Genomic DNA, 23,083 nt, shown 5'->3' with positions numbered 1-23,083 from the left:
TGAGGACTGAATCTGAATCTAGGTCCTCTGCAAGAGCAGCGAGTGCTCTTAATTACTGAGCCATCTCTCTAACCATTATTTTTTAAAACTAATGTGCTGGCTGGTGTTATGTCAATTTGATACAAGCTAGAGCCATCCAGGAAGACAGAACTTCAACTAAGAAAACTATCCCACCAGATTGGCCAGTGGGCAAGCCTGTGATACATGTTTTTTAAATTGATGCTTAATAACCATAACTAATATAGACAGTGATCACACAGTTTCAAAATTTATTAAAAGTCAATTTTTAAATTATTTATTTTTCATTTTACATGTATAAGTGTTTTGCCCAAATGTATGTCTGTGGGGGCCAGAAGAGAACATTGGAACCCCCTGGAACTGGGGTTAGCTGTCATGTGGGTGCTGGGAATCAAACCCAGGTTCTCTGGAAGAGTATCCAGTACCCTTATCCAAAGAGCTACCTCTAGCCCCCCACACCTTCTTTATAATCACAAAGAAGACTTATTTTTACTGGGCTGTGTCAGTATAAGTTACGAATTGATCCCTATGGCAAGAGCACTGATTCAGAGAGCTGTTGCTGGCCTTCATGTCCGTTTCTCTCAGGTGGATGTAGGCACTGCAACAGTGGTGTGTGCAGGTTATCAGGAGGGTCTGTCTACCCAGAAGGCCACTTTCATCTTATTCCAACTCTCTGATTTCACAATGAAAAATTCAAGAACTACAAGGGAGCAAAGCCAGAGAATTAAAGATACTATTAATTAAGTCACTCATACAGCAACCAGGGTTTAGGCGCTTTCTTTATTGGGTACAAATTGAATTATAAATTCATTTAAAGTCAAAATAGAGATGAGGTATTCAGAAAAACATTAAATCCAAATATTAGGTTTCATTTGATATGAATTCCTTACCCACTTTATTGCTCATATGGTGAGCTCAGTAGAGACGGCTAGGCACAAGTGACTAATAAACATGAGCGAAATTATTAAATATTAAACTGTGATGGGAATAATGGTTAACTGGAAAGGTCAGCCTTTTACTTGTAATCTGTTTTTGCCAGTTACACCTGACATGATGAAAACTTTTATATGTATGTGGCTAAATTGGTCCTTGTCCAGAGCTGTTGCAGGGATTCCTTCGAGCTGCAAATGGCATTAGTAGGTCTAACCAAAAGTGAGTGCAGGGCTGGGAGAGGCTTGCAGGGAGACACAGTTACTGGAGTGTGAGTTACCTGGGCAGAGCTAGCACAGTGTGACCACTTATTTTTGCCCACCCCCTCTTTTTGAATGGACTTGGGAGGTAAGGATGAATGGTAGGTTTGTTTGTTTGTTTTTAAGATTTTACTGATTTTAATTATGTAATGTGTGTGTGGGTCTGTCTGTTCAGGAGCCCAAAAAGCCAGAACGAGATAGCAGTTGTGAGCTCCCCAACCAGGATGCTGAGAAGTAAACCTGGGTCCTTTGCCAAAGCAGCATATACTCTCAGGCCCCAACTTCTATGTCCCTAAGAATCAGAAGGCAGGTGTAGTAGCCTATGTTTACAATCCCAATATTTATGACTGGGATTTAGGCTGACTCGAAGTTTGCCATGAGTTCTAGGGTTCCTTGACCTATGTAGTAAATTCCAGGCTATCCTTGGATAGAGTGCGGATGCTATATCAAACAGTAACAAGGCGTTAAAAAAAAATCAAAAGAACAATATTTCATGGCACATGAAAGCCATCTGTTTTAGTTAGTGTTTTACTGCAGTGAAGAGACACCATGACCAAGGCAACTCTTTTAAGGACAATATTTAATTGGGGCTGGCTTACAGGTTCAGAGGCTCAGTCCAGTATCATTGAGGTAGGAGCATGGCAGCATCCATGGTACAGGAGGAACTGAGAGTTCTACATCTTCACCCAAAGGCAGGCAAGAGAAGACTGGCTTTCAGACAGCTAGGATGAGGGTCTTAAATTTCCACCCCCCCCCCCACACACACACACATATTTTCTAACAAGGCCACACCTATTCCAACAGGGCCACACCTTCAAATAGTGCCACTCCCTCCACTTTCTGGCCCACAAAGGCTTGTTCAAACACATGAGTCTATGGGGGCCACACCTAAACATAGCATAATGCAAAATACATTTAGTCCAACTTCAAATGTTCCCATAGGATACGGCAATCTCAACAATGTTAAAGGTTCTAAGTTCAAGGTCTTTTCTGAGATTCATCCAATCACTTAACTGTAATTTCCAAAGCAAGACAGGAAACCAGCTGGGCAAACTCCAAACTCTGCATCTCCGTGTCTGATTTCAAAATGGTCTTCAGATCTCCAACTCCTTTTTCATCTTTGTTGACTGCAACAAACTTCTTTCTCCTAAGCTGGTTCCATTACCTGTTAGCAGCTTTCCTCAGTAGATAGCCCACAGTTCTGACATCTGGAACATCTTGGGGTCTCCAAAGCAACTTCACTGTTACAGCTTCTTGTTTCAATGTCTGGGATCTACACATGATCTTCTGGGCTCCTCCAATAAGCTGGTGTCAGATCTCCAGCTCTGCCCTCTGTAGCACTGTAAGCTCAGGCTGATCCACAGCACTGCTGCTGCTGTTCTTGGTGATCATCCTGTGGTACTGGCATCTCCAATACACCGGGTCTTCCACAGCAATTACATTTCACCAATAGCCTCTTATGGGCTCTCTTCATGGTGCCAAGCCTCAAATCCTTTGCATGACTCCTTCAGTCCTGGACCATCAACTGTAACTGAGGCTGCACCTTCACCAATGGCCTTCCATGGCCTCTCACAGTTGCCAAGCTGCTCTTCATGACCCCTTCATGCCTTCAAAGCCAGTACCATCTGGGTAACTCTTACACATTACCAAGTACAGCTGCAGCACAAGGTATAACCTTGGCTACCTCTGAAACAGCTTCTTTGTGCTCTCAGAAAACACTTCCCAGAAGATTTCACCTCAGTGATCCTGGTCTCTTCTTTTTGTTTTGTTTTTGTTTTTTTGAGACCAGGTTTCTCTATGTAGCCCTGGCTATCCTGGAACTCACTCTGTAGACCAGACTGGCCTCGAACTAAGAAATCTGCCTGCCTCTGCCTCCCAAGTGCTGGGATTAAAGGCATGCGCTGTCATTGCCTGGCTTGGTCTCTTCTTAATCACCACTAATTTCTTAGCTCCAGCTAACCAGCATCAATTGTCCCAGTAGTCCCTTCTATTCTGGACTCTAAAGCCAGAGCCATGTGGCCGAAGCTGCCGAGTTCTGCTGCTTGCTAGAGCTGGAACACGGCCCCTTGTTCTATTACATTATCATCAGCTTTCTGTTTTCCAGCTCCTTCGCTGCCTAAGCTTGGCTGTCTTAGAAATTGCTCTGTAGACTGACTTTGAACCCAGATATCTCCTTGCCTGTCTCCTAAGCACTGGGATTTAAGTTGTGGTCCACCAACCCTGGATTTAGGTTTTTCTTCACCTAGAACCTGCTCTGTTCTTGGCTGGCCTTGAACTCAGAGATCTGCTTGTCTTTGCCTCCTGGGATTAAAGGGTTGTACTACCACGTCTGGACCTAAACTTAGCTGGGTGGGAAATTGCCCCAAGGTCACTACCCCCTTAATTCAATTTAATGTCCTTGAACACAGGACAGCTCCATTTCACTTCCTGGTGCCCCTTTAATACTCAAACAATATATTTTAAATTTTTTCTCTCTAAACTTGCTATGCTTGTTCAAATCGCTTTTTGTGATACTTAGCCAGAGAACAAAGTCTTTCTCTGCTGGGCTTTTTTTGAGATTTTTTTTGTCAATGTAATTAATATAAATATATTTATTAATAAAAATCTCTTAACCTTAGCCTCAGCTAGACTCTTCATACAAGGATAAAATGCAGTCACATTCTTCACCAAAATCCCACAAAAACAGTCTCTAGGCTACATATTAAAATTCTCTAGTGAAACCTCTTGGGCCAGGTCTTCATAGTTCAAATCTCTCTCAGCAACAAAGTCTTCCATATTCCTACTAGGGTAGCCCATGAAGTCCCATGTAAAGCATTCCACTGCTTTCCAAATCCAAAGTCCTCACATCCACATTCTTCCAAACAAAAGCATGGTCAGGCCTACCACAGTAATACCCCAGTCCCTGGTACCAACGTCTTAGTTTTTACTGCTGTGAACAGACACCATGACCAAGACAACTCTTTTAAGTACAACATATAATTGGGGCCCACTTGCAGGTTCAGAGGCTCAGTCCAGTTCATCACAGTGGGAGCCTGGTAATGTCCAGGGAGACATGTTGCAGGAGGAGCTGAGAGTTCTACATCTTCATCTGAAGGCCACTAGAAGAAGAAAGGCTTCCAGGCAATAGGATGAGGGTCTTAAAGCCCACCCCCCCCACACACACACACAGAGAGAAAAAGAGAGAGAGTGACACAAGGCCACACCTTCTAATAGTGCCACTCCCTGGGCTGAGTATATACAAACCATCACACCATCCAAAACCTTTTATTTTGGTACTTACAAATAAAGTTTTGTTAGAACAAAGCCAAGGTTTAAATACTATCAATAGCTGCTTTAATGACCAGTGTCAGAGTCAGTAGTTATGACAGAGTGTCATGGATGAAAAGGCAAAAATAACTGCTTTCTGACATTTTATAGAAAAAGTTTTTAGGCCTAACCTAAGAGTTTACTAAAACTCTAGCTCTTTTGGTTGTAAAAGCAGGGCCAAAGACATGGCATAGTCTTAAGTCTCCAACCCAAGAGATTCAGAATCAAGTGTTCTATAGTACCTTTGGAGTGATAAGGTTTTTGGTAGTCTTTGGGGAGCTTCATATGAAATTAACCCCAATAACCAAACTGGTCTGTGTATTTCTGGTCAAGAGAGCCTCTGAGTCCATAGTGAGAACCAAAATCCTGGATTTGAGTCCCTGGACAGGTTCTCCTTGCTGCCACATCCTGCATTGATATGCTGCATACTTCTCAGCTCTTTATGACCCAAAAGGACAGCTCCTCAGGGTAAGCAGAAAACTAGGTCAGTTGTTTTTCCTTACCCATCAGAGTCCAGACCGTCTCCAGAACAACGCAGGCTTCCAGAGTTCATAGCTGGAGGCTGACAGTCCACACACACTGTGTATCCTTCCCGGAGATACTGCATCCATCGAGTGAGGGGACGGTTGTCCAGAGCACAGTGAGGAGTCAGGGACTCTGTCTTGAACTCCATACAATATCTGAAGCAAAAGTCAAGAGGACACTTACTCTACTCAGAAGTGGCCCAATATTGTAGGAAGTCTTAAGGAGCCATGTCAACCTCACGTGGTAACTATCATTCTGTACTTATTTTTGAGGCAAGGCTTCGCCGTGTGGCTCAAGCTCACCTAGTAGCAATTCAAGAGAAGCAATCACTTCTCTTGCCTCAGTCTATGTGCTGGCATTACAAATGTGTCACAGAGCCCACAGTGTATGCATGCATGGATACATATATACATACGTACGTACATACATACATACATACATACATGAAACTGAGGTCGGGACTCACATAACTCAGATTGGCTTCAAACTCAGCAGTGTAACTGGCCCTGGACTCCTCCTGATCCTCTTAACTCCACCCCACCCAGAATCTGAGGAATACAAGTATGCCACCACCTTGCTCAACTAAATATTTTTTTGAGAATAAAAATAACTATTAAAAATAAAGAAATAACTATTAATAAAAATCATTAGTAAGCAGCCTGGGGATCTGAATGTGTGATTGTTAGGTCTCCCTTATCTGATGGAAGAAGAATGGGCCCAGGTGAGCATGGAGGTGCCTTCCAGCCTGTGCATGTCATGTCAATGGGAAACCCTCTGAATGAACATGTGTGCAATTTCAAATTCACAAAACAGTTTATGAAGACTATTGGAAACTGCTGGGTGTGCTGTTGCATTCTCTGTGAGTTCAAGGCCAGTCTGGCCTGTATACTGGGTTCCAGAACAGCTGGACTATTTGGTGAGATCCTGTCTGAGAAGACCCTCAGAGGAGCATCTATGCACTTGTTCAACACACAACACCTCATTTTTCCTATTTGTTTCTTTTCGGAGATAAGCCCAAGAGACACACAATTATAGCATCATAAAACCAGGAAGAAGACAAGTGCTTTCCAAGTTCACAGTGGAATCATGTTTTACTCAAAGTTAATGAGCAAGCATAAGAAAACAAAGTCAAAACAAATTCAATCTTTTTGAAAGACTTGGAAAGGCAGGCATGGTGGCACCTGCCTTTAGTCCCAGGAGGACTCAGGAGGCAGAGGCAGGTGGATTTCTCAGTTCCAAGCCACTTACTTCAGAGTGAGTTATGGGCGAGCCAGGGCAACACAGGGAAACACTGTCTCTGGAAAACAGAGGTGGGGAAAGAGGGAAGGAAGGATGGAGGGAGGGAGGGAGGGGGAGGGAGGGGGAGGGGAGGAAAGGAAGGAGGGAGAAAAGGGAAGGGGAGAGGGAGGGAGGGAGAGGAGGGAGGAAAAGGAGGGAGGGAGGACATAACAGTAATTTTAAAGCAACAAATTACCCAGCACCCTCAGTGTGTGTAGACCACTGTGGATATACAGCTTGTATTATTCTCTTCTTGTTGAAGGCAGAGCTAGTTATGAAGGCAGGAACTAGAAAAGAAAAATTACATTGTATTTGTGCAGCCAAAGTACTCAATAAGGTTTCCCAAACTGGGTTCTGTGCCTGTCTGAGGTCTCTATTTCCAGACCCAAAGATCTTAGTGGACAGTGTCAAATGAGACTGCTGCAGCATCTTCTGACAGGCTCACTCAGTATTTGTAGGCATCTGGGTAGCTATGAAGGGAGCAGAAGGCCTCTGGTGATGACTTTTGCCTCCAGGCATGAACTTGTAAAGGAAGGGGAGGGGCCAAAAAGAAAAGCCCGCAGATATAAAAGAAAATGGAGAGGGGCAAGGAAAAGAAAGCTGTAGTGGAGACTATAGCATAAGGAAGTGAAGGAAGAAGAACTAGACAAAAGATGAAAAAGCAGTGTGAACGAATCTCAAGAACAGATGCAAGAGAAGACCAAAGAAAGAAAAGGGGAAAGAGGGAGAAATGACCGGAGGAAATGAGGAAGAACAGAAGACACAAGGGGAGAAAACATGGGCGGGCATTCTCAAACCTCTTGGGAAACAGAGCCTGGAAGCTTCGCTCCACCACCAGCCCAGCCGGGGCACAATGCCCTAGTGTGGCTGCCCAGCGCCAGCCACTGCCAGTCCCAACAAACCTGGGGAGAGAAAGATTCCTGTGGCCCCTTTCCCTATCCTGTCCAAAGAAAAGGAAGCAGCCAGGGACACTTCCTCATCGATCGCTTCCGTTATCTTGTATAGTCCCTAAGTCTGGTGAAGTATCTATTGATAAACCACTTGACTTCATGGTCCATCACTACCCCTAGTACTCTTACACACTTAATACATGGCTGTACACTGAGTGATGGGCCAGTGAGAAATGGAGTGAAGACGAGGGATTGCCACCCAGACACACAGGTCCTATGTCCTCTGGTCTGCTTTATGCAGTGCTCTCTTGGTGTCTAAAGCTGATGGTTTCAGGACCTCTAAAATATACCAGAACCCTTAGATGCACTAAGTCCTTAAATAAAATACACTTACACAACTCCCCTGTTACACTTTTTAAGTGCTGGGATCATATTTAGGACATCACACATGCTAAGCACACACGTTACCACTGGGTTATACCCCCTGCTCCACCCGTATACTTAAACTCAAGTCGAGAATATTTAAAATATCCAGTGTGGCACAAATCGGTGTTACTGTTTCCTAAACTGTGGATTGAAGTCCCAGATAGGATTCCCTAGAACTGAATGTGAAGGTTGTGAAAATCTGGCACGAGTCAAAAATTAACCCCAAGTCAGACTTACAGTGGATGCAAGCTGCTTCTGGCACCACGTGCCCACGTGCATCACAGGACCTCACCACAGTCTCGATTCTGAAAATGTGTGCTTTGCACTGAGTATACCATCACACCAAAAAGCACTGGCTGGGTCACTGGCTCAGCCACTATTAGAGGCTATTGTATATTAAGGTTGGTAGTGTTTTTAATGTGGATGCAAAGTTTTCTCTTATTGAAATATAATGACTCAATTATAGTAAACAAAGATTTGATGTTGTCATAGAAGTATTAACTCAGTATATCTTTGTATCGTGTGTGTTAGAATGCTTGAATTTAAAAATTGCTGTTTGAGTAGCTGACTTGACTTTCCTTTAAAAAAAAAAAAAAGTCATTCAGTGATTTTGACTTGGGACTAGGACAATTTTCCAACAATTTCTGAAATGGCCCTAAATATCCTGCTGCTGTTTGGTACTGCATTTTTCTGCGAAGCAGTGCACTCAACATTAATGACTATTAAAATCAAAATATCAATCAACTCTGAAAAATATCAAAGAGTTATTTGTGGCCTGTATATCAAATATTCAACCAGGGCTTAAGTTTTATGTGAAAATAAATAAGTACAACAACTTCATTCCTATGTATATCTGCTGTTATCTTTAATCAGTGGTAAAATTATATATAAAAAGAAATATTTTAAAAATAAATTTCATTGGTGGCGCACACCTTTAATCCCAGCACTTGGGAGGCAAAGGCAGGCAGATTTCTGAGTTCAAAGCCAGCCTGGTCTACAGAGTGAGTTCCAGGACAGCCAGGGCTACACAGAGAAACCCTGTCTTGGAAAAAAAAAAAACAATAAATAAATAAATAAATAAATAAATAAAGCATAAATAAATACATAAATAAATACATAAATAAAATTTCATTATGGTTTATTATCAGTAAACATTTTATTTATTTACCTATCATATATACTTATTCACTTGGGATGAAATAAAAATTTGGAGGGTGAAAGGGAGACACAAGTAGAAAAAGTTAAGAAGCCTGGGTTAGAGATAATATCAACAGAGCGTCTGGGCAGGAAGGTAGCTCAGACAGCAGTGTGCTTGCCGCTGCAGTGTGCTGACTTGGGTTCCGTGCCTAGCAACCACATTAAAAAAGAAAGCCCAGGCATGGCAGCAGTCCCTATAGAATCCTAGCGCTGGGGGGAGAGTCCAGCTAAATCAGTGAGCTGACTCCTGGCTCAAAAGATAAGGTAGAGAGAGACTGGGAAGACACCCAATGCCAACCTCTAACCTCTGTACACACGCGCGCGCGCGCACACACATACACACACACACACCCCATGTGGCTATATATGTTCAGTATAGACAATTTTTCCCTCAAATATTTCCAGTCCTACTTGGGTGAATCTACAGATTGTATGGACAGAGCCTGTGAAGAACTCAGCAGCCTCTCCTGCCTTCTGCTTTAGAAACTGGACAATATAGACAAGGGCAGTCAGAGGCTGCGGCTGGGTTTTGAAATGCCAGAAGCATTAACGTGAGCAAACTGGCATGAGAGTGCTAGTTTAAAAGGGAAAAGGGGCTTCAAACTACATCTTGATTTTCCTGGCACCTGACTGCCACAAGATGGCAGGCCTTGATTCTCTTTCAGATTTTCTTTTCTTTTGCTTTGTTTTCTTTATTTCTCTCTTCCTCTCTTTCTTCCTCTCTTCTTCCTTGCTTCCTTCCTTTCTTTCTCTCTTTCTTTCTGTTTTTAAGAGGAGTAACCCTTTGTTTAATTGTTTCTCAAACAAAACCAACAGAGTTAAGTGTTTGGGGAAGATTAGTCAGAGACCAAATTTTATCTGACTCCTCAGACCTTTTCTTAGCTTCAGCTCTGGCTGGGATGGCAGCACCAGTGACAGGGGCAACAGCTACAAGAAAATGCGGATGTGTGAGCCCAGAAGGCACTGACCTTTCCAAATGGTAAGGTATACACAGTTTTCATAGACAAAGGCAGGACCAGATGTGTATGTGTGTGCTCGGGCACAAGGAAGTCAGGACCAACTTGAGATGTCAGTCCTGGGCAGCTGTCTGCCTTGTTTTATGGGACAAGGGTCTCTGGTGAGGCTGGCTGGTCACTGTGGCCCCTGATCTCTAGAGATCGATTGACTCCAGCGTATCAATATTGGCATTATAAGCACATCCACCATGTCTGGCTTTTACCTTTACTCTTTTTTTACCTTTTAGTCTTTAGAGTTTACTATCCAGGGATTGGAAATACAGCTCAGTTAGTAGAACATTCTCTTAGCACGAAGCCCAGAGTCTATCCCTAGCACTGAAAACAATAGCAATAACAACATGCATATATATATAATCACACACATATATATATACATATGTATATATACACATATATAACATATACATGTATAACATATATACATACATATATTATATATACACATACATATGATCCTATCACTCAGGAGATAGCTGTATGAGAATCAGAAGTTCAAGACCAGTCTGGACTGCAGGAGTCCCCATATTCTTGCTTAGTTTCTGTGCTGCTAGTCTGTTTTATAATGTTTATTATTGTTATTTGTTTCTTTCTTTCTTTGGGGACAGAGTCTTGATATGTGGCCCAGGCTGGTTTTCCAGCCTGAATCCTCTTGCCTGAGCCGTAACGTCCCTGACTTATGGCACATCTTAAAAGCAAGGCATTCCTGAGGAGCATGTCTGCTCCTACCCCAGTGGCTGCAGGGTTTGTATCCACAATATCCCTCCCCCACACCTGAGTCTTCAGCACACAGACTCGAAGCCAGATGGCCTGCAGCACTTTGAACCAAAGCCAGTCTTTAATAATAATCCACAAGTTTAATTTTCATATCTTGAGGGTTGTAAATAATTTAAAAGTTATTTTTGCCTTCAGTCCCACCTCTGCTTCTGTGTGGAAGCGCATAGCTGGCGCCTCAGGACACAGTCTCTCCATAAACGACTGCCCTATTCCTTTTCCCTTGTTGGCAGCCCCGTTCAGATGGAATATCGTCATTACTCAGAGGCCGTTTGCCGACTTTTTGGCAACCTATGAACCTACCATTGTTCACTTTTACAACAGGTTTCACTTAAAAAAAAAAAAAGAAAGAAAAGAAAAGCAGGGCACCACACATATTTCCTTTGAACATGAAAGTAAATGAAGTTTGCTTTGAAAATTTCATAAGCCCTCTGACACAGGGCATGCCACAAAAGCAGGCTGAGAACCTCTGCTCTGTGCATACAATACAGAAGAGAATAAAGGGAAGTTTGGCAAATTACCCTTACCTGGAAACATTGTTTATTGTTAATGCACATTGGCCTTTTGTGGGGAGGAAAATGCACATAAACCTTAGTAATATGCAATAGTTCAGGTTTTTTTATATTTGTTTTTAGATAAAATATAATTATATCCCTTAAGTTTAATGAGATAAACTCATTAGAAGAGAGTAGTCATATTCACAGGCTTCATGGGGCTTTTATATTTTGACTTAGTCACCAAAGTCTGTAATCTTAATTTTAATGACAATATGGAGAGGAAGCAGCCCAGGATTTGTAGCCACGGGGTGAAGTTTTAGTCCTGATAGCCATGAACAATTAATCGCCTTCTAACTCTTGTGTCTCCATGTGTAAGTGTGTAAGCCAAGCATCGTGACTGAGGCATGCCCATACCCTCAGATGTCCAAGTCCCAATCTCCAGAAGGAATGGAATCTTAGACGGGACTCAAGTTGCTCCTCAGTTGAATTTGAAATAGGAAGGTTCTCCATCTTCTAGATGGATCCCAGGTAATCACTAGGGACTTTAAAAATATCTGCTGGGAGAGGAATGTGATTTCAGAAAAAGGGCCCAGGTAGATGCAGTGTTGTTAGCTGTGCCCATGGACAGGACTGTGAGACAAGGAATGCAGTTAGTCTCCGCATGATGAAAAAGCCAGCTGGAGAGATGGCTTAGCCGTTAAAGGCTAGGCCCATGAACAGTGAAGAGAAAAAATGTCAAAAAGAGACTGACCCCTTACATCCCAGGAAGGAATGCAGCCCCACTGATACCTCAATCTAGTAAAACTTGTGTCCGATTCCTGACCTCCAGAACTGTAAGATAATAAACTGTTTAGATCACTAAATTGGTGGCACCTGAGCTCTCGGAGATGTTAAGCGACCTTACAGCTACACCACTGGCGTTTTTTCTAGAGCCTGCTTTCCTAAGAGCAAGTGTCATCACCACCGTTCTGCCATCTTTCATAAACTGAGAAGTAACCAATTCATAATCCTGATTCCATTAAGATTAAATATTTTTTTTTCTTTCTGTATCTCTTTTTACTTGTAATTTACTAAAAGCAGCAAGAAGAACCCAGGCTGTATGTTCAACATCACGCTCAGAGTTCTCCTTGGCTAAATACACAAGCTCCATTCATTGCTTACAACTTGTAGAAGATCTTCCCAAAGATCCTTCAGGAAGGAATGTGCCCTTTCTGACCCACTAGCCTTAGCAGCTTTAGGTAGACCTGCTGAATCATGTCCTACAGGAGCAGAAGAAGGCCAGGCAGTGGTGGTGCACGCCTTTAATCCCAGCACTTGGGAGGCAGAGGCAGGCGGATTTCTGAGTTCAAGGCCAGCCTGGTCTACAGAGTGAGTTCCAGGACAGCCAGGGCTATACAGAGAAACCCTGTCTCGAAAAACAAAACAAAACAAAAAACAAAACAAAACAAAAACAACAAAAAAAAATTACAGAAGCAGAAGAGTTTGTAATACCAGCACTTGGGAGGGGACAACAGGAGGATCAGAAGTTCAAGGTCATCAACAGGTACATAGAGAGTTTAAGGCCAGCCTGGGCTACATAATCATGATCTTGTTTCAAAAACAAACAAGCAAACAAAAAATGCCTATGTCATTTAAAAGCGAGGTATAACTAACTATTCCATGTGACCAGGTTCATGCTTCCTGAACAAGAACTGTGGTAGAGGAACAAATGCACTTCCACTTAGGTGGGCTTTCCTCCGTTGTCCCACATCAAGAAACACACACACACACACACACACACACACACACAATTTTTAGATTGGGGGTAGTGCTTGGTGCATCCCAGAGGGAGTGTGCAGAGATTAGAGGAGAACTTGCAGGAGATGATTGTCTCCCTTCTACTGTGTGGGTTCCAGCAGTTGACCCAAGAATCTTCCTAGCATAGCATAGTGTTTATGCCCCAGAGCTGCAGCATCCTCTGATATACTAGTTGTTTGGATCTCTAAAACCTACCACAGTCATGGCACGAAGCAAGTACTCGGTATTTAATAAATGTGTGACCTGGCCATGACATGTCTCCCCTCTGATCACCAGGTTTGGTTGCGTTGATCTGGCTTGCTGGGCAGGTGTCCCCTTCCTCCCTGGCACCTTTTCATTTTCATCCTTTCTGAGGCTGTGTGTTTAGCTGAAGAGGTGGATCTGTTCCAATGGAGGAGGACCAGTCTTCAAGTCTGTGACAGCAGTGTGCTCCTTAGCTGAGACTTCTACCTAAGCTCACAGAGTCTGAAGGAGCAGGAGCCCGGTGTGAAACAGGCACAGAAGAATCCACCAAACCAGATGTTCTGCCTTTTTCTTGCCTCTTCCCCTAACTGTTCACCTTCTAACACACATTTGTGAACACTAGTGATTTTACTTAGTTGCTTCTGGGGTGGGGGAGGTTTGCTTAATTAAACATGTTACAGAAACCCTGCATAATCTACGTCCTTCTTTGCAGGGTTGACTTGACCCAATCATCATTACTTCTGTAAGGTCCTTTGGTAGAAAAAAAAAACATATTCCCTTTTGTTCAAATTATTATTATAAAAGAAGATACACTTTGAAAACTTTTGCCAGCCATGACACAGGCATAGGTGCATGGCCATGTTTGGGGTATTCTGAAACTCTAGTGACCATTGGTCAAACCAGAAAGGTTTGTTACAATTCAGACAGAATTCTGAACCCACCCCAAGTATTCTGATCCCATGGGTCTGGGTATAGAAACTTATATTTCTAATGAGTTTCCAAATGGTCCAGACACTCCTGGTCCAGGGGCTCATGTTAGGATCCACTGCAGTGCAATATTCAATGGGCAGTCTACTCCCCAGCCAGCCGGTAAGTGGAATCACCACTGCAATTCATCCCCTCCTGGGGGTTGGAGTGGGAGATTAGAAAGTCAGGACTAAAACTGTAAAGATGTCCATCTTCTTTGCAAACTAGGAGGTTGTTATTTATGCATTTAGGAAAAGAGTGTAAACACAAAGTCTACACCAGTGTAAACCAAGGCCATTAGCAGCTTCAAGAAGCAAGAGAAAAAGACTGCCACATCAAATCCTCAGTGGGGTGTGTTGACTGGAGCTGTAAGATGGAAATTCGGGACCACGTGGAAGAGGAGTTAGGAGGCAGATCTAGAGCTACAGGACAAGAAGTAAGCACCTCTAGGCAGAAGAAAGACATCCAGGACTGGGAGCATGAACCAGGTTCTCCCGGGGCACACTGTCCCCTGGGTGTAAGTTAGAGACTCAAGACTGGGAAGTACAATGGCCCGGGCATTGACCTTTCCAGCACCCAAATACTATGAATGAATAGCATGGCTGCTCTTCTTGCTAGCTAGGCTCCAGGACTTAAGAGCCACCAAAAACCAATAGCCATACAACAACCACCTTGCTGGGCCTGTTGTGTTGTGTTTCTGCCGAGGGCCTGGAGTGAGTATGAACTATGCCCTACAATTACTTCTGGGAATGGCCCCTTTGGAGCTGCATAGTTATTTCTCCCTGAGCTTAATGTGGCCACCGCATCAATGATAGGCCTCCACCCAAGCCCTCCACTGTGATCCTTTACAACCCCAGGTCGGATTACTCTGCAGAAAACACCTCAATGACTTTCCAAGGCCCTTCGGAAAAAGACAAGAATCCAAAAATAGAGTTCTCTGTAGTTCAAAAGCTTGCTGGCACCAACCCCCAAAGTTCCCACATTCAGTTTTTTAAATAGCCAAACAAGGGCTTGAGGTGCAATTCAGTCAGCAAAGAGCTTGAGGACTTGAGTTTGGTCCCCAGAAACCACAGAAAAACAGCCAGACATAGGTTTAGGGGGTGGTGGGAGGTGGACTCTGTGCTTGGAATCCTAGGTCTAGGGAAGCATAGAGAGGCAGACCCCTGGGGTTCAGTGACCAGCCAACCTAGTTTAATTGCTCAGTTTCAGATCAGTGAGAGAGCTTATTGAAAGAACAAGGAAATGGCACCTGAGGAAAGACATTGGAGGCTGTCCTTTGACCTCCACATGCATGCACACATGTACACATACATGCACATGCGTGCGTTCCTGAACACATGAATACATACACCTTAAACAATCAAACAAGCAGCTTTTTAGCATTGACGGCTCGCTTGCCCACCTGTGGCACCATTGATGAGACAGGGACCTAATATTATAGACCCCAGGCTGCCATGCTCAAGCACTGTCCGTTTAGGTTTGTCTCTTGTGGTCCTATGTTGGCTTTAATCAGCCCTTCCATCTGTGTACAACTGACTATCAGGTTTAAGCAAGCTAGCCTTTCTTCTAGGCAACTCAGGATTTCATTCATATATATATATATATATATATATATATATATATATACTGTCCCTCAAGATGAAAAGGAATCAGTATTAGTCCTGCTTACAGCTCTTTGGATGACTGATTTGTTTTCTTTCATTGGACAGATTAACAGAGATATAACTTTCTAGGATTAACTTTCTGGGATCATCAGATGGTTATGTTCCTTTCCACTATCCAGACTTTGGGCCTCACATCAATTTCCCTCCCCTCCCCCACCCCCGCCACGACAACCCACCATATAGCCTGTGTCTGGCATCAAATTGACATTCAGCAAATAAGTATGCGTATGTGGAAAAAAGAAAGAAAGAAAGAATGAATGAACTTGTTTGATAAAGATCACATTGATGTAAAATTTTCCAGGTTTATACAAAACATATGGTGTTTTCTACCCAGGAGAGCCAATGTTTTGCTGCACTGGATTCAGTCCAGAGCAACACACTGGTGCTGGCCTCTGTTTATCTCCTTTTAAGACTCACACAGTTTCTGGCGCATTAGTGAACCAGCTTCTTCACCCCCTTCATTAGCTACTCCACACCTTACCCATTTCTCTTTTTCTTTCTTTCTTTTTGTTTGTTTGTATGTTTGTTGAGATGGGCTCTGATGATGGTGTTCAAGGTGGCCTTGAACTCTTTGATTTAAAGATGTCTCTTTCTGCTCTGGAGTAGCCTGGAGTATACATGCCTGCCACGGCACTCAGAAAACATAACCTTCTCAGCTGACTCACGACCCCAGTCCAGTCAGCCTGAAAGGAGAGGTGTTTCCAAAGATCATTTTATCATTGTTTAGAAATGTATCGGCTTTCTTCCATTTTTCATATTTGTGAGTGCATAAATTAAAAGTCCTGTTTAATCAGAAATCATGAGGCTAAAGTTATATTTTAAGTCTTAATTACTGTGCTCCAGAGATCTATAAAACAAAAACACCTCTACTCTGTAAACTTCACTTGCTCAAGGACAGATAACTTCCCAGAATGCTGGGGGCTGTTGTTCATGTATTCCAGTAAACAAGATTAGTTGCCCCCACTGCACAGGATGTATTTGATCACACGTAAGTGGCAGATATATAGACAGGAAGTATGTAACCTTATGGGGTTAGCCTTTATAAGTACCTGACTAACGTAATTCAGGACCATTCTCTGGGAATCCTGGGTATGGATCTATCCAGTGTCCATTAAAGGTTACCTTGGCTAGATGACTGCTCTCCTGTGTGAAATGTCTAACTCCCTCTGTCACTAGCTTAAATGATTGCCAAAAACCGAGTGCAGGAGGGAAAACCGAATGCATGCGTGTGAGTGCTGGAGTGTCACTCAGTGGTAGGGTACTTAACTAGTGTATAGTTCAGTGCTCAGGAAGGGGGGAAAGGGTCAATCAGTTGGCGGTACATTCACGTGTTTACTACTGAGTCCAAGCAAAACTGAAAGGACCATTGCCTTAAAAACAATCCCGAAAATCAAAACCCCTGAGGGAAGCAAGGGAAAAAGAGGCATTTGTGCAGCTGGCTACTCATCCCCTTAAAGAGCATTTCCTGAACTATTGCCTATCTACCTCGGGCAGACTGGTCCATCCCTCTCCCTGCACTTAATGGAACTTTCCCTGAGCACCACATGACCTTTCAGGAAGTAGCAAAAAGTCATCAAAAGCAACAAAGTCAGCAGCCATGAGAACACCAGTACCAAAGGCGTGCCCGCAATCCTGGCCCTGTGACGAGGAGTACTCCAAGCAGCCGGCTCTCTCTTCCAGGGGTGGGCAGGGAGCCCCTCCGTTTAGTGGCTCCTGATGCACCGAACGCCTGCGCACACGCGTGGTGGGCTGGCACTGACCTGCGCAGCCACTCCAGGGACTCCATTCTCCCACAAAGCAAGGGCGAGCTGGAAAACAAAACAACATGCTCACACTCGAGTAAACCCAGCCAACCTGCCAGGTTGCTCCTGCCCACACCAACCTGGGAATCTGTCTAGCTGTGTAAACTTGGCAAACTTAGCCATGGCCTGTATCTGGGAACACAGCAGGTCTCAGAGATATGAACTCCTTCCACCCTGATGGCTAACTGATAATCAGTGCTTCTGCAGAGGTCGGGGATGCTGAGGGTTGGCCAGGGACACACAAGGAAATTTCTACAGCATACTTCCTCATACTCCTGGGTTTACAGACTTTTTTTCATTTTTTTTTTGTCCCTAATAATAACTTTTACCCCAGCCACTAATTTTTAAAATTATTTTCTTTCCAGATTGTATTTTCATGAGTACATATTTATGTGTACAAGTGTATAATGATCTAATTAGTCACTGATAAACCGATTTTCTTAAACACTGAGCATTTCTGGAAGGTGGAACTAACAGCCACAGTCGTCCAGCAGTGCTACAGAACTCTGGGAGTTATTTCTCCTAACTGCATCACTACACCTGGTAGACAGCCTTTCTCCATCACCTCTTCCTCCCTTCCCAGAACACTATTAACAGTAATATACATTCACTGTAGAAAACAGAGAAAATAATTATAAAAAACAAAAAACCATAAATGCACCTTACCCATCAATAACCCTAGCACTTCCTGCTCAATCCTTGTAGAAAATGCAATGATAAGACATGTGACTCAATAGTAACAAAAACCAACTGGACACACAGGTCTGTGCAATAGAACAAGGTCCCTGACAGAAGTCCATGGAACTACAGCCACCTCATTTTTGACAAAGAAAACAGAAGTACGCACTGGAGAAGTCCCCCCACCCCACCCCACCCCCAAAAAAAAACCATTCCCTTAAGCAGGCAGTGCTGGTGACTGTACCCTGAACAGGAGAACTCTGGCTGGGTAAACAGAAGGGTTGTCGTTGGGTAAAGAAGCCTAAATGTTTCTCTTTACCGGAACCCACCCATAACCTTCCCCACAAAGTCAACTAGCTCCGACAAGGGCAGCTCGTACTGGATGCACTAGACAACCTGCATGGGCTCAGACCCCCACCCTGCCAGCCATCAGATAAAATCTGGATGATTTTCCACTATTTTGCTCTTCAAATGATTCTGGGAAATTTGGATATCTACATAGAGAAAAATGTAATTGGATCCTTATCTCTCTGCATAAAAATCAATTCCACTGGCTCAAAGATCTCAGTGTTGGTTCTCAAACTCTGAAACCACTACAAGATAAAGTAGTGAGTATGCCCAAAAATATGAGGACACACAAGGACTTTCAGAATAGGATCCCAGGAAATAAGACCCCAAATGGGATAGTGAGATCTTACAAACTATAAAAGCTTCTGTTAATGGAATGAAGAGGCAGCCTACAACATAGGAGACAATCTTTGCCAATGATACACCTGACAGAATTGGTGCCTAGAATATACAAAGAACTTCAAAATCAAACATCAAGATAACAGGGTTAATACATGGTCTGTGCACTGTCTGCTATCAGTGTTGAGGCCTGCCGCCCCCATAGCTGTAGCCATTTTGTTCCATGCCCGCCAGCTACTTCATATTGTTGCTGTAATCTGCCTGCCATTAATTGACGCAGAAAAATAAGTTGACCCTGTTATGTTCTGTATGTATGTTAAGAGGTCTGTTAATCTTAAGAAATTTCACAATATAAGCTTCATGTAGGACCTATCAAATTAAAAGTCAATATGAACTATTATGTCTAAAATGGCTGGAGTCAGGGCTGATCCCTGGCACTTCCAGCACCTGTGTATGAGCTCACTGTGGTTTTTGTGGGTTTAGCCTTTATAAGCCGGCCCTGAGAAATGTCCAGTTTTGAACTGTTGCCTTGGTTGATCATTCCTGGGATGTGCATTCAATAAACCATCCCTGTTTAACTGAGATCAATGTTCATGTGGCTTACAGAGCGATTCCTGTACCCCCACAACCAACAAGATACGGAAGATGTGAAAGATGCTTGTTTTTATTAACCAATTCCTCTGTCTTTTGATTTCCTTTCTACTCTTTGTTTACCTTTGTATTCCCTTCCCCCAATTAACTAAATGGTATGGATGGACCTTGGGCTAAGTAAGTAAACAAACAAACAAGTAAAATGGTTTATGAAAGGAAGCACAAATGACCAGGAAATGCTGTTAAAAGTGCTCAATGTCCTTGGCCATCAGGGAAATGCAAATTAAAATCATTCTCCAGTGACAAGGGCTATTATCAAGACGCCAAATGACTGTAAATGCTGGCAAGGATGTGGGGGAAGGGAGACCCTAATTCACTGTTGTAACTAGAGAAAAAGCTTGTATAGCCACTATGGAAATCAGTGAGGAGCTTCCTCAAGAAACCTAAAAATACAACTGTGCTGCTACTCAGCTGCACCACTCAGGGGCTCGGCTCCAGTTCCTACGCTGGACATAGCTTCCACCTGAGCCTCTGCTGTGTTGTGTGTTGTGTTGTGTTGTGTTGTGTTGTGTTGTGTTGTGTTGTGTTGTGACAGGGCTCTCTACATTGCTCTGTCTGTCCCGGAACCTACTTTGCAAACCAAGCTGGCGTCAAACTCACTCTGCCTTGCCTCTGCCTCTGCCTCTCTGCCTCTGCCTCTCTGCCTCTGCCTCCTCTCTGCCTCTGCCTCCTCTCTGCCTCTCTGCCTCTCTGCCTCTCTGCCTCTCTGCCTCTCTGCCTCTCTGCCTCTCTGCCTCTCTCTCTGCCTCTCTCTCTGCCTCTCTCTCTGCCTCTCTCTCTGCCTCCCTGCCTCCCTGCCTCCCTGCCTCCCTGCCTCCCTGCCTCCCTGCCTCCCTGCCTCCCTGCCTCCGCCTCTCTGCCTCCGCCTCTGCCTCTCTGCTTCTCTGTTTCTCTCTGACTCTCTGTCTCTCTGCCTCTGTCTCCCAGTTACAGGGATGAAAGGTACCCCATCATGCTTGCAGCCGTCTGAGCCTTAGGAATCCAGGTATTATAGACACGTTCCTGAGCTAGATGCCAAAACTCTCTTTTCTACAAAATAAGACACCGCCCACCCCCCACCCCCCACTTCCCTATTGCCCTCAAGTGCCATGTGTATGCAATCCCTCGGACTTTTGAAAACTTCCGACAGTTCATACACGAAAACATACCTCGTATAAAAAGTGTACATGCAACTGAAAGTTCAATTTTTTTAAAAAAATACTTTAAAGCATGTTCCATTTACCATCTAAAAACCCACTGGTATCACATGTCAACTACCTTCATGCAGGGGATGAGCCATGCTGGTCTTCATTGCCACATCCACCATGGAAACACCCCTTGGGAACAACTCATCTCCCACTGAGCCCTCTCCTTTTGAGTGTATCTAAAAGAGAAACCTTTGTGGATCACATATTAATAGCCCCGTCGCTGTGACTAAGATACTGAGCACATTTGTGGACTATTTAGAATTGTCTATTTAAGTCCTTAACCCAATTTTGAATTAAAATTTTAACTTTCTATTGTCATGGAATTGTAAGGTGAACAGTAACTCCTTGTCAAATTGATGATCTTCACAAATTTTCCTCCATTCCTGTGGTCTGTCTTTTTCTTTCTTGATGGTATCTTTTTATGCAAAAGTATTTTTTTTTTAATCCAATGAAGATTAACTCACCTATTTTGTCGCTGGTGTGGCACATGCTTTGGGCTCACTATTGGGCTGTGCCTTGATCCACAACTCCAACATTGTGAAGAATTATGCCAATAATTTCTCCCATAAGTTTCTAGTTAGGTCTTTTATTTGCCATAATATTTGTCTGTGGAAATAGGCAAACATCTCTATTTGGTTGCATTTGGATATCCAGTTTTCTTGGCACTACTTAAGAGATCAGGGACCTTAGCACCCTGGTCAGAAGTTAACTGACTGATAGCCAGGTTTGGCAGAGCACACCTGTCATCTCAGCACTCGAAGGCTGAGGCAGGGGGATTGAGAATTCCTGCCCATTCTTGCTTAGATAGTGAAACTTGTTTTAGAGGTTTCTGCCTATATAGTGGGAGCACATGGTCCAACAGAAATGTCCATATCATGTCATCAAGGAATCAGAGAAACCAGCTCTCCAGAAGACATTCAGAGAGACTCCCAGGCTGGTAGCGGGCTGTGAAGGACTCCTCCAAGCTTCATGTTTTCTTCGCCTCACGTCCTCCCTGGACTTCTTCATCCCTGAGTCTGGCTCATTCTTCCGTGTGTTGAACTTGAGCAGCACTTAATACTTGGATTTTAAAATGCATTTTGTTTCAAATTTTAAAATTTGGACAATGCTATAACATAAAACTGACCATGTCATTACTTTTGTGATGTGGTCTTGAGTTTGACTTTCTCTATATATTAAGAGCTGACACCAGGGAGTATTTTCTGTTAGAATTTAGCCTCTCAGAAATTCTTTAAATCGGTGTCTCATGCCCTACATTCATTGGTTTAGTTTGGTACCATTCTGATGGTTCCGAGAGTCACAGAATCACTGTGTTAATAGTTGTTCTCATTGTCTAAGACTGACAAAAAAAAAAAGTTATTTGCTATTTTTCCAATCCAACTTTCAAATCCCCACAAAGGGCTGAGTACCAGTGTAAACCAGGAGTCCCAGATACTAGAGAATTGAGATAGGAAGATCACTTGAGCCCAGCCTGAGCAAAGGTTATTACAGCCCATCTCTAAACAAACAGACAGACAGACAGACAGACAGACATCTCATAAAGATAAACTCAAGTTCTAGGTCCCAAGACAATGTCTCCATGGCTTTATTCTAAGGCAAAATGAAAGAAGAATTGAAACATAATTGTATGGGGGGAAAAGTGCTCCCCAAGATTTTTACTGAAAGATTAGTTGGGGTCTTTGTCTTCTACTGGGAGGTTCTATTCTTGATTCTCTTGTGAACGTTTGATTATGTGAGTTGGAATTCACTGTAGTGGAAATTCACCACAAGAGATTTTTGGTCCCAGAGGTTAGAAGAAATACAGGAACTTCTGACAGATTTATTGCCAGTCATATATCACGGCTGTAGGACACGTTTCCTTTTGAACTCTTTCATTAAAGCCCCGACCTTTTCCCACTAAAGCTTATCTTAATAGACAACATGATAGAATATTCTTTCTTCAAATTCAGTCTTCTCAGTCTTCACGTGTGCTTTTACCAGCTGCTAATGGGGTCAGTGTGCCACCTAATCGGCTGCCTTGGACTCCACTTTGCTCAACTTCTTAACAGAACTCGATGACATCATCCCATGCCCTTTCAGGGAAGGAAGCCTAGATTTAATGGGTACAGGAAATTCGGTGACGTCTTTCTCTTCTTTGTTTAAATTCAACTCAGTATTCAGGTTGGGTTTCTCCAGAAGCAGCCTATGGGATGTAGACTTGAATGTAAGACCTTGATTTGGAAAGTATTTCTACAAAACACCATAGGGAGTGGAGGAGAACAAACACAGAATGTTCCTACTGTTGGCATAGTACACCTCTGACTCTAACCTACTGGACAACGAGGGTGATGGATCAACCAGAGAGTGAGGAATGATGGAGTTCTTACTGGTCAACTCGTGTCAGATACCCGTACCTCCAGGCACAAGGGAATGTCCAAGAACAAAAACGTAGTTACACTGTATGCAAGAATAAGGTACTTCATTCTGATAGGGATAGCCAGCCATATCCAAGTTCAATAACTTTAAAAATTGTACCCTTGTTTGTTTTTCTTATTGTTTTGAGACAGGGTCTCACCATGTAGCCCAAGTGGCCA

General features: G+C 43.3%; 1 protein-coding gene across 1 annotated transcript in view; it reads right to left on the bottom strand.

Annotated features, from left to right (window-relative positions):
• The window catches only part of Sbspon (somatomedin B and thrombospondin type 1 domain containing), a 33,640-nt gene that overhangs the window by 2,139 nt on the left and 8,418 nt on the right, over positions 1-23,083 (bottom strand). The window contains exons 2-4 of the mRNA XM_076924322.1: positions 17,119-17,313; positions 6,514-6,604; positions 5,018-5,194 (exon numbers count right to left, since the gene is read on the bottom strand). Coding sequence (XP_076780437.1) covers positions 5,018-5,194; positions 6,514-6,604; positions 17,119-17,313 — 463 coding nt within the window. The remainder of the gene's footprint in view (positions 1-5,017; positions 5,195-6,513; positions 6,605-17,118; positions 17,314-23,083) is intronic.

The sequence above is a fragment of the Arvicanthis niloticus genome, chromosome 25 (assembly GCF_011762505.2).
Source record: "Arvicanthis niloticus isolate mArvNil1 chromosome 25, mArvNil1.pat.X, whole genome shotgun sequence".
Classification (NCBI taxonomy): domain Eukaryota; kingdom Metazoa; phylum Chordata; class Mammalia; order Rodentia; family Muridae; genus Arvicanthis; species Arvicanthis niloticus.
Note: the sequence above shows the minus strand (reverse complement) of the source record. Positions and strands in the feature narration are given on the sequence as shown.